Source organism: Copadichromis virginalis, linkage group LG6 (genome assembly GCF_057382275.1).
Source record: "Copadichromis virginalis isolate Kocher_CV1m ecotype Utaka linkage group LG6, C_Virginalis_male_GT1.1, whole genome shotgun sequence".
Classification (NCBI taxonomy): domain Eukaryota; kingdom Metazoa; phylum Chordata; class Actinopteri; order Cichliformes; family Cichlidae; genus Copadichromis; species Copadichromis virginalis.
The window spans coordinates 11,605,085-11,617,152 of NC_140623.1; the positions used below are offsets into that span (position 1 = coordinate 11,605,085).

Sequence of the window (12,068 nt, forward strand, 5' to 3'; positions counted from 1 at the left end):
TCCCCCCCCCCCCCCCCCCCAAAAAAAAAAAAAAGTTCCTGCAGACATGATAGCGTGTTTTCATTTCTGCCAGAAACAGTTAGTTTTACATTTAAAAGTGCAAATCAGCCAAAAGATAGTAAAAAAAGCAAGAACACACTTCTTTTTTATAAAGTTGTCCTATTTTTTTTTGTCTTGAGTTATGTTTCACAGGAATTTTTAACACATGTATTTCATTATCAGACATGTTTGAATGGGAAAGCTCAGACATTTCTGTATTTCTGTTATTCCTTTCTGTATTTTATGTTCCAGTACAGAGAGTACAAACACTGACAGATGAAGCAGCTTTGGTGTCTCTGCTATGATACTGAACTCATTTTAGACACAAAAACCTTAAGGGGAAACAGTCCCTTTAAATCACCATGGTAACAACCTTTTCTTTAGTGAGCAGGCAGTGGCTCGATGGTGGAGTAGAGGTCAGCTGTGTGGTTGTCACTGAAGTGCAGTCTGCTGTAGTGATGATCATCCTGCTCTGCTGACTGAGTTGAGATGTTTCCATACATGAGGTCAGGGTTCATCTGAGGAGACGAGACAGTTATTATAAATTCATATTAAACTGCATTAAACATTTCATTGTTCTATCAGAATATTATAAAATATCTGTTTGTAGGTCTGAGCTGATAAAGGTTGGTTCATTGGCTTATTAAAAAACTATTTAAATCACAGGTTTTCATGCCATTGAATTCAGAGAGAGCTGATGTTTCCCATCAGTTATATCACTACTGTTTAATCCAGTCAGTTACAAAACCGACATATGAGACTGATATGAATCTACTGTGTTGTAAGAACTGTTAATGTAAAGTTTCTATTAAATGTGATACAATGATAAACAGGTTAGTGTAAATGTCTTGTCTTATAGTGATATATCAATGCTTAAAAAACAATCAAATAGTTGTACTTGACAGGAAAAAAAAAATCAAAGGATAAAGTTGCATTGAAGAATCTTTGTTACTGATGCTCATCAGTAATCATGATTCTTAAAGGCACTATGACCATAACCACCTCAGGAGCAGGTTTTGTTCTTGATTAGACATCAGCAGGTATGAAGTCATCACAGGCTAAACAATTATTTGTCAAGAAAATAGCATCACTATTTTAGGACATTTCCTTTGATAGAAGTACGGTCTAAAGTTTTTAAAGAGCCTCTAAAGTCTTTGCATTTCCCTGAGAAGGATCAGTAAGAATACAGATTTTTAGAGGACTCTTTATTTTTTGACTTTTGACTGTTGGCTGCAAAAAAATTTAAGACACTTGCCAGGAATATTGACGCCTGTAATTATTTATATGTGATAATAAAACAGAGCACCTGTTTCTACTTGTAGACCTTATTTCAAATTTGCACATAGACAAAGTATTATCATTGAATTATGTTTATAAGGTAATTATTTTCTTTATATGATAGTTTCTTGATCAATTCTTAACTTTAATTGATAAGCCTGATCAATTTTTACATCTGCTTTTTTTTTTAACCAACATTTTGTTTTCCTGTCTTCAAATGCTATGCAGCAGTTCTGATCACACTGCTAAATACTGACACATTAATTGATTGGCTTTAATACTAAAATACTGTACAGTGTGATCAATACAGACACACACACACACACACACACACACACACACACACGCGCAAACATTTTTTTCCTGATGGAGAATAAATGATCATTCAAATAAACAGTAATAGAACAGATGAGGAGTTGTTCTTGTTTGAATCCTGTTAGTACCTGCTGTTCGTTGTGTGAAGTTTCCCTTCTTGGAGGTTGACTGAAAGTCCTCTTTTTCCTGATTCATAAAAATTAATGAAAAAGTCAAGAAACATGACATTAAAAATAACAGGATCAATTTGAAAGAAAACATATGTTTACCTAACACACCAGCAGACAGTGAGAAGTATTAAAACCAGCAGAGCTGCAGAAACTCCTGCAGCTGCTGGTGTCCATGTTCCTGTGATACTTTGGACAGTGAGAGTCTTTGGAGCAGAGCTGATATCTTTGTTGCTTTTCACAGCACAGGAGTAGCTTCCTGCATCCTCCCTGCTGACTGGGTCTAGGATCAGATGTTTGTTCTGGTTCTCTCCCGGGGTCAGAGGTCGACTGTTCAAGTACCAAATGTAGTTTGTGTTGTCAGTCAGAGGACAGCTGGTGCTGCAGGTCAGTGTGACTCTCTGACCCTCTGTCACCACTGCAGAAGGACTCATCTTCACTCTCAGCTCTGGAAGAGGAACATTGGTCAAAAACAAAAAATCTCCTGTGTGGCTTAGACATGAAAGATGGTTTCATGACTTTACTACAAAACCTCCTTGGTACAAGAACCAAAAAACCTCTCGGGTTTACACAATCCTTTTCTCCAGTGATGAAAAGTATTTATTTATTAAAGCAGTGTACTTAAGTACAAATTCAAGGTACTTTTGCTTTCAGTTTTGTGTAACTTTATATTCCACCATCTCAAATGATTATACTTTTTACTCTTCAATATTTATCCATCTTGCTATGTCTGGTATTAAAACTATTGTATTAAACCTGAAAAGAGTCAAATTTAATAATGTAAATATATTTAGAAATTAACGGGTGACAGCAAAACTACAAATGATTATTATGATTTAAGGAACTCCAGTTTGAAATACCAAACAATCTGTGCATAAAACTGTCAAAATTAGCTAAGCACAGATGGGGAAAACTTTTATTTATTTAAGTTGATTTCTTGAAAACATGTAAATACTTTCAAGGTGTTACAGTGTGCTGATACTATATTCACAACATTTGAATATTTCTTCCACCTCTGCTCCTGTTCAGACATTAATGAGTAAAGTCTGCTGAGTGAAGAGTTTAGATTTACCTGTGACAATCAAAAAGACTCCAGGCAGATCAGACTGTGTCCATCCTTTATGATCTTTGTTGAATCTGAATGTGTATCCTCCTGAGTCATTCTTCTTCAGGTTGTTGATGGTCAGGATGTGTTGGTTCTTCATGTTGTCCTGATACTCCACACGACCTGCAGCCTCAATCAGCTCTTCAACTTCCACTTTATCTTTTCTCCATTTTTTACTCCAATACTTAAACTCTGCCTTCATGTTATCAGGATGTGAGTATTCACTTGTGATGTTGACTGAAGATCCTTCCAGAGCACAGATTCTCCTGCTGACATAATTCCTGATCCGGCAGTTTTTATCCTGAACACCTGAAATATAGATGGATGATTTAGAGTTGTTTGATTGGCCTGTATGCTGAAACTTTTATCTATAGTTAACTGACAGAAAAAAACGAGTTGTGTATTACTCACAGACTACTGCAGACTCAAGGTACTTGTGGTTTTTTACAGCACAAGAGAACTTGTATGTTGAATTGTTGTGAGTTAAACATTGTTGATTCTTGTAGTTTCTGCTTGTGTTTCTGCAGCTCATGTAGGCAGTTTGAGGGTCAAACAGCTTACAGGTGGTGTTACAGGTCAGTGTGACACTATCTGATGTGTAGGAGGTTTTTTGAACACGAACCTCTCAAAGATGATTAAAAAGTTTTCATAAGACACAATAATGTACAAAATTTTATTTCTGTTTTTAGAATGCCTGCTACTAGATTTATTAACAAAGGCAATATTTAGCCTTATCTTATATAAGGAAAATGACATTAAACTAATATAGAGGTTTGATGGAAGATATTTGCTTATTTGTTGAAGCTTCACCTCTGGGATATGTGATGGAGCACGGCTCATCTACTGTTGTCTTCCTGTAAGAACACATTCTCCCTTTAGCATAGGTCACACTGAAGCAGGTCTCTGTGAGGGAATCTGTACAACAAAGAAATAATATTGATTCAAATGATTCACTGCGTGACTCGTGTTTGTTTTGTTGCACAATAAACATCATGACTCACCCACAGAGACTTGAGGGGCTCTGAGATCCTCGTAGCCTTTGACAGCACAGGAGTATGTGACTGCTTCCTCACTGCTGAGCAGCTCTTGGTACCAGGGAGACCAGTCCTCATAGAGAAACTCTCTGTTCTTGTACCAGATGTAGGCTGCAGGCTTTTCAGTCAGAGGACAGCTGCTGCTGCACATCAGTGTTACTGTCTGTCCCTCTGTGGCAGGAATCACCTTTACCTGCAGCTCTGGAGGATGATGGAGAACATCTTATACAATGATGTCATTTGGAAAGTTATTAATGAGTAAAAGTCACTGTACCTGCAACAACTTGAAGAGTAATATTACTGAATGAACAGTTTCCTGGTCTGTCTGTAGTCTTCATACAGCAGTAAGCGTTTGCATCACTCTCTCTTAGATCATTGATGGTTAAAGTTGGCTTTTTCTCTTCAGGCATGTTGTACGTTACACGTTGTCCATCCACAGAGAGCTCACTCATTGATCCATTTAAGTGTACAGTGAACCATTTGCTGCTTGAGGTCAGATGTTGATGTGAGCAGTGCAGATCCACTGATGAACCTTTGAGAGCACAGATCCTGGTTTCTCCTCCATTAACACCTTTAACAGAAACTTTCATTAGTGAACAGATTTATTATTTTTGTTACTCTCTGTTTTTATATCATGAATTTTAAAATAATGTTATAACTGCAGTGTAAGAAATAACTTGAGTATTTTAAGTTATAGACAGCTTATATAATTTATAATATATTTATAATAATATAATCCTTTTTATTCATGTTTAGTGACTCCTAAATAATTACTCATATCTTAGAGGCAAAGCACAAATTGAACACGGTATCAGACACCCATCATTTGTTCTTGTTGTAACTTTTACATGTAAAGTTGAGAGAATAAATACAACAGCTTGAATATTAAAAAGACAATCTAAGTGCACCAGCTAACAGGACAGTTTCGTACTTAGTTGTCTAACACATCGAACACACAAAACACAACTTCTTTCTTTCATTTGAGTCTGTTTTGTTCATCATATTATAAATGACGTGTTCTTTGAGGTTGTTTTTGCAAGAGCAGGAAGCTGCAGTGGTGAAAACTGTTGTCTGTGTCTGGTTTATAATGGTAACACCTCTGCGGTGAAACAGAATCTCCAGGCTGAAGATCAGCGATCAACATGAACAGCTGTGATGATGAACTCTGCTTACTCTGCTGTTTTTAACAGCAGAGTAAGCAGAGGTAATTGGAAGTAATTGGAATCACAAACAGCTTTAACATTCACACAGCATGTGTGTTCTAGAAAACCCCCACAAACAATGACATGGGATAGGAATTTTATAAGGTGGCCTTCAGAGGTCAGATGCACTGCAACATGGAAAAAAAAGAAACAAAAAGCTGCAAAAACATGCAAAACACAATGGAAGTGTTGTTGGGGCGACAACAATATGATTTCCTGCATGTTTTTGTGTCTCACAACATCAACGAATACTCATCTTCTCATCAGCATGTCTCAGTGCAATCCTTTGTATCAGCAGCTGTTCTGTCACATTTTATTTTTATTATTTTATATTATTTATTTTTTATTACACAGGAAGATGTAATAAAAAAAATCGCCTACAAATAGAAATGCACGTGTAAAGAAGAAACAGAACAGCTTCAACACAAAATAAAAAATGCACAGGTACATAAATCAACAATATTCTTATGGGGTGTGAATGTGTGTATCTTTGTCACAAAATGTACTTGAAAATGACATGGGATGCCACAATAACGCTCCCATGAGACAGAGGCAAACGGAGATGGATCCGGGAGAACCGGGCCATCTGCAGCCCTGTAGAGCAGCGGTCCCAAAAGTTTTTTGCGCCACCTGTTTAATGTCAGACAATATTTTTACAGACCAGCCTTTAAGGTGTTGCGGATAAATACAACAAAATAAAATGATACAACCAAGACAAAAACTGTGTAATTTTATAAATATAATAATAAATGTGAATTCACCTTGTAATTGTGTAACATTATCAGCAACATCCTCCTGAAATGCACCAAAAACATCCCCCTCTCTGCCCCTTAATGCTCTCTGGTTGCTATGGTAACTCGGAAATATTTCTCTCAAAATAAGACACAGAACTACAACACGGGAAAAGACCCAGGTAAGCCAATTTAACAATAAAAATCCTGAAAACCATAAATTTCACACCTGAGCCTCAACTCTCGTGGCATGGTACCAAACGACACATGGACCGGTACTGGTCTTTTGCCCGGGTGTTGGGGACCACTGCCGTAAAGTACTGAAGACCTAAGGCCACACATCTTGGCAATATCTGCACATACATCCCAGCAGGAGAGGAAGGGAGGCCTTAATTGGGCCAAGGTTCATGGCCAAAAGGGTTTGAGTTCCAGCGGACCAGATGATCTGTCATAGGCCGCCCCTGGGCTCCAGGCGCCAAGAACTGCCCAGTTTGCCTGCACACGCATACCTGCTCAAGATCAGGTTATGTGTTCAACAAAGGTTACGCTGGAGATCTGACATTGTACTAAGACAGCCACCTCTGTGATACTGACTGCACTTTAATCTTAACACACCTCATAATAATTATCTCAGTCTGGGGATTGTTGTTCCAGTAATGATGTTATACTTCTTATACTATCAACATATTCATACTGTGAGCTGACAGGAGACCATTTTTGATCTTTTTATATGTTGAAACACAACAGAAGATTCATTATCAAATGTGTGCAGATTTAAGTTTACACGTCTTTCTACTCTGTGCCAGTCATTTAATGATGATATTATTGTACCATAAAAGATTATAATCTTGCACTTTCGGACTCTTCAAGAGCTCATCAAAGCTAAAACGCTAAGACCTGTAAGGAGGAAGGAGGAGAAAGAGTCATTCCTACCTGAGAGACACAGAATGAAACCCAAAAACAAAAATCCAGCTTCTGCCACGATCATGGCTGCTGTAGATTTCAGCTTTAGTCAGAAAGTTGATTGTATGAATCTTTAAAAGATCTTTAGAGCTGAACGTGCTCCCGGGAAAGGCTGAAAACAGAACTGACAGGTATGAACATCACTACATCTAAAAATAAACTGTGTGAAGGTTTAACACCTTTTAATCACTTCCTCCATCATCATGAGTTTTAAAAGGAATTGCGTAATGCAGTATTTTTGTCTCTGTATGTTTTTCATCACCTTACAACAAAAAAAACCCCCAAACATTTTTAATGTTTTTAGTGTGGAAAAAAATGTCATTCTACATTTCTACATTGATATGGACTGGGTAATGTGTTAGGAGTGAAAGGACACCACTACTCTGATCAACCAATGAGCAACCAACAGAGAGCAGAATTCAAACACACTCTGAAAATCAAAGTGGAAATATGATACAAAATTTTGTTTTTGTAAATAAAAATGATTCTTAGTAGTTTGTACTGCCCCCACATGCTTTTATGCATGCCTGACAACATCAGCACATCCTCCTGAAGTCACAACAGATGCTATCCTGGGGGTCAGGCGAGTGTTGGGGTCAGTCAATGCTATTAATTCTTTCATCCTCCAATAACTGCCTGCATACTCTCACCACATGAAGTTAGGCATCGTCGTGCACCAAGAGGAAACCAGGATCCTACACTGCACGAGGTCCGACAGTAGGTTCAAAGATTTCATCCTGGTACCATGTCAGTCAGGGTCCAACACAATCAGAGTGCTTGTGGGCAAGAGTTTGTGTGCAAGTGGGGTTGGGGCAGTCAGTGAAAAAGCGATGGTGGAGGTTCAGAGTTTTGCATGTCTCGGGGGTGGAGGGAGGAGGAAGGAGGAGGAGAATGTAGGTCTGGAGTTCATGTGTGAGAGAGTCGAGAGGTAATGTAATGCAAAGGGCTTTTCCCGTGAGATAGTAAATGTCCTGGAGAGAGGGAAGGGAAGTACCCATGATCTCTCTGCTGCTCTCACTACTCGTTGTAACTTTTTCCGGAAGGACCCAGTGCAGGAGCCATACTACCCAGTGATGGAGCTGGTGAGGATACTCAATGGTGCCTTTGTAAAAGGTGCTCATGATGGGGGTTGAGGCTCTTGCTCTCCTCATCTGCGGGGTGGGGGGTTCAGAAATGAGGGGGTGAAGTTACTGGGAGGTCTCAGCCTACACAACAAAATCTCCAGTGTTAAATTAACACTGGAGAGTGTCTATATGGGTCCACACCTCTGAGTGTTAAATACAACACTGTTGAGTGTTAAATTAACACTTTTGACAGTGTTATATGTTTAAAAGTAACCTAGTCAGTTTTGAAGATTAACAATGGCTAACACTGAGCAGTGCTGATTTTCTAACACTGGAAAATAACTCAAAATGTTAGAAATATTCCAGTATTGTGAGTACAAGAAAACAATTATTACAATATGATGTGTTAAATTTGCTTAGATGAGAGGGTCCAGCAGTAGATCAGAGGAATAGGTCTGTGTGTTTTAGTTTGGCTTAGCTGTAGGCCTGAGAGTGTGTGTAATTGTGTAGAGGGAAAGGAATTTATTGACACTGGCGATCTGCCTGTCATAAAAGGAGACAGGAAGCTACAGTTGGGGGGATGCTGATGCTGATGTTTTTACCTGAATTTAATAAAAGCTCATAATTGTCACAAGTTAGAAGTAGGTTTGCAGGAGACTCTCCACTTGCTTACCTGTAAATGTAAGACAACAAGAGGCCAATGGCCCAGTGGGTGCAGAGTGGGGGTCTCAGTGCTTGTAATCTGTTAACTCTGTTTTGTATGTTGTGTAGAGGAATTTGGTGTAGCTTGGGAGAGGGGAGATGCTGCTATAACTACACATGTTTCTTTTCCAAATATTTATTTATAAGTGACTTATGTATGTATGTATGTATATATATGTATATATTGTACTATTCTTAGTTAGTGTATTGTCTGTCTTGTCTTAATGTTGGTTTAAAATGGAGCACTGTAACAAAAAATAATTTCCCCCAGGGATCAATAAAGTATTCTGATTCTGATTCTGATTCTGATTACTTTTTTGACCGGCAGGAAGTCACACACACACACACACACACACACACACACACACACACACACACACACACACACACACACACACACACACACACACACAGTGCTTTGATGGTTACGCTCACACACCCACATGCACAGTCACTAACGTGTACTCACATAAACACACGGGTACATGCACACACAGGCACTCACGTGTTTGCACATACATACACAAACACAGAGTTTGCAACACACCATGGGGGTTTTACAATGGGGTTGCTTCTATAAAACTGGTTGTAACAAACAAAGAAGTGAAGATCTGCAGAGGGACACCGGCCTTGCACATCTCCCCTTCTAGAAGATGCATGCGTAACTGGATGAATAAAGGTTTTGTAAAATGACTACTGAGTCCGGTGCCATCTCTGGATGCCCGAGGAATAAAAAAGAACAGGGGCGAAACTGCTTTACTTAACAGTAAACAGTTTGTATTTGCTAATGTTTGTTGAGTTGATAGAAATGTAGAATCGTTATGTTATGCTACTCTCTTTAAGCTGATTCCTGTTCTGTAGTGCTAGCTAGATGCTGGCTACAACTTACAGACACCAGAACTAATTCGGGCCCATTTTAACCCCCTGAGTAACCAGTATAAATGTTATAAATGAAAGATGTTCTTCTGTGTTTATTCTCCTTCCCTACATGTAGGATGGTGGGGGAGGCTATAGCTATAGTGTTTAACTGCAGGCACATTCCATGTAAAGATTCTGGTTTCCTTATTTAGTTAGAAATTTTCCCTTCCTGCCCTTTATGGGCTCACCTGTACTTAGGGATGGGTACCGGTATCCGGTGCCATGTTCTGACATAAACGGTAGTAACCAGACCGAAAAGCAGCGCACATTTTGGTGCTTTATTTCGGTGGGTTTTTTTTCCTGAGATGCCATACATTTTGGATTCTAGCCAATCATTTTACCTTTCCGAGGATAGTAGGTGGGCCCAGGTACGTACGTTCTTTTAGAGCAGAGCTACAGATTGAAAATGCCCAAGGCGAAGCGGTCAAAGTCTGGCTGTACTTCACAGCAAAAGATGCAAACTCAGCAGCCTGCAACAAGTGCTTTAAGGTGATACTGTGCAAAGGAGGTAACTCCTCGAATGTGATGAAACACCTGGCGACCTATAGCATTTAGTTAAAAGCCAAGAAATGCACCGTATTTGATAGCTTGCTGCGAGACCTCACACCGTGCACATCTATTGCGGGTGGGTTGCCTTTTATCGGACCCGGAGTTAGCAACATCCCCCAAAAACCCAAAGAGGAGAGTCCTGGCCCCTAGCCCTGCCAGTGTAGCAGAAATGATGACGGATGATGATGGCAGCAGCCGTTCTTCTCTGTGTGAGTAGCTTAATGTTGTGTGTGTGTGTAATTTACATTGAGTAGGCTAACCATGTTATTACATTAATGCATGTAAGGTGAACTAGCAAACTCCATCGTAGTTACATGCGGCTCTCTTCTTGTTTGATGGCAGATACTCCCCTCACCCTGGCCAAAAAGGTTAAAATGACCAAAGAAAAAGTGGAAAACAGTTAAACATGAGAGGTTTTTGGACAAAGTTTGTTTTTTCCATTGATTAAGCACTGCTTCCAGCCAAGAGTGATACCATAAATCCCCTATAGCTTCAGAAAAGGCTAAAATTGTTATCTTTTTACAAAAAACAGCTAAACATGAGAGGTTTTTGGACCAATTTTGTGTTCTCCATTCTTTAAGCACCGGTTCGAGCACCGTTTAAGCACCGGCACCATTTCAAAAGTACCGGTTTGGTGCTGGTATCGGATAAAACCTAAACGATACCCATCCCTACCTGTACTTGTATATGGTGGACCATTAAAGGGGTTAAGCCCTATACGGGGTGTGAGGGGAGATGACCCTTCTATGAACAGAGATGTTGTTAAAACGGTTGTAACCAGGAAGTCACGTATACAGACACACATACACACACACACACACACACACCCACATTCACACACATTCACTCACATACTCGCACGTGCATATACACACATAGCCTTAGCTTCTACGACACACCATATGGGGTTTACAGTGGGGGGTTGTGTAACTGTTTTCATTCAATAAAAGCTGCGAAGGGAAGCTGGGGCTTTGGAGCTGACTGAGGTCGGGTGCAGAACTTGCAACTCTGAGAATCTGACTGGGCTTCCCTTGCACAAGTAAAACCAATTGAGCTCTGATTGTCTTGCTTTGTTCATGGTGATAAGTCTCTGAGTTAGCAAGGCCTGAGAGTGCAGACCTAACAGAAGGGAGTAAAAGTAAAAAGTTGTCAGAAAAATACTCAAGAAATGCAGAGATACCTGAAAATTGGACTTAAGTACAGCAACTGTCCCAAACACAATCCAAGACAAGGGATTTAAGTTGTGGAGGAAGCTTTATTTGCTGAGATGCAGAACTTAAAATGAAGTATAAAAAACACTAAAAGAAACAAACAAAAGCTAAACTAGAAACTAAGACTCTTTCAACTAGGAACTCACAACTTAACATAAACATACTTAGCATAAACAACGGAACGTGGACCACACACGAACGAGATTCAGGACTTAAATACACACACACAATAACGAGAGAATGGACAGCAGGTGGCAACACAAGGGGAACAAATCCAGCATAACAACACAGGGGCAGCAAAACTGAACACAATGAACACAGGATGAAAGACTAATAAAATAAAACAGGAAGTACAAAAAATATAACTCATTAAATCACAAAGAACTGAAGACTGACTGAAACAAACTTAATAGAAGATGTAAAAATAACCATGAATATTTCAAAAATAAAAAGCATAATGTCCACAAACTAGAAAACACTGGGTTACAGGCACTGACAACAGCATCATGGAAATGCTCCTGTTTTCAGGGCTGAACCGACTGTAAGGTGGAATAAAGAGGTACCACGTGTTTGTTTGTGAAGTGCACTCTGCTGTAGTGGACTTCATCCTCCTGCTTCAGTTGTGTTGAGATGTTTTCATACACAGGACCAGGGCTGACCTGATGGAGAAAAACAGCATTACATTATATTGCACTTTAAACTTGACTCCTTCTACTATATGATGGCAAAAATGAAATGGCCACTGGAAAGATTAGACAATCTACAACCCTAATCTTTACCTGTTCAATGT

The 12,068-nt window shown here is 39.3% G+C and overlaps 1 protein-coding gene across 1 annotated transcript; it reads right to left on the minus strand.

Moving 5' to 3' along the window:
* Positions 1-419: 419 nt before the first annotated feature.
* Positions 420-6,859, minus strand: LOC146707315 (B-cell receptor CD22-like). The gene is made up of 9 exons (XM_085460853.1): positions 6,805-6,859; positions 4,213-4,509; positions 3,906-4,139; positions 3,715-3,819; positions 3,316-3,528; positions 2,872-3,213; positions 1,902-2,247; positions 1,761-1,818; positions 420-557 (listed from the first exon to the last, which is right to left on the minus strand). The coding sequence occupies exons 1-9, from the start codon at positions 6,857-6,859 to the stop codon at positions 420-422; spliced, it is 1,788 nt and encodes a 595-aa protein (XP_085316979.1).
* Positions 6,860-12,068: the final 5,209 nt, after the last annotated feature.

Excerpts from the sequence above, each read along its gene's own strand:
- LOC146707315 (XM_085460853.1), bottom strand. The coding sequence starts at position 6,859 with ATGATCGTGGCAGAAGCTGGATTTTTGTTTTTGGGTTTCATTCTGTGT. Across the intron at positions 3,820-3,905 it reads AGCCCCTCAAGTCTCTGTGG|ATTCCCTCACAGAGACCTGC; the intron begins GTGAGTCATGAT and ends TTTGTTGTACAG. Across the intron at positions 3,214-3,315 it reads CCTTGAGTCTGCAGTAGTCT|GTGTTCAGGATAAAAACTGC; the intron begins GTGAGTAATACA and ends TCTATATTTCAG.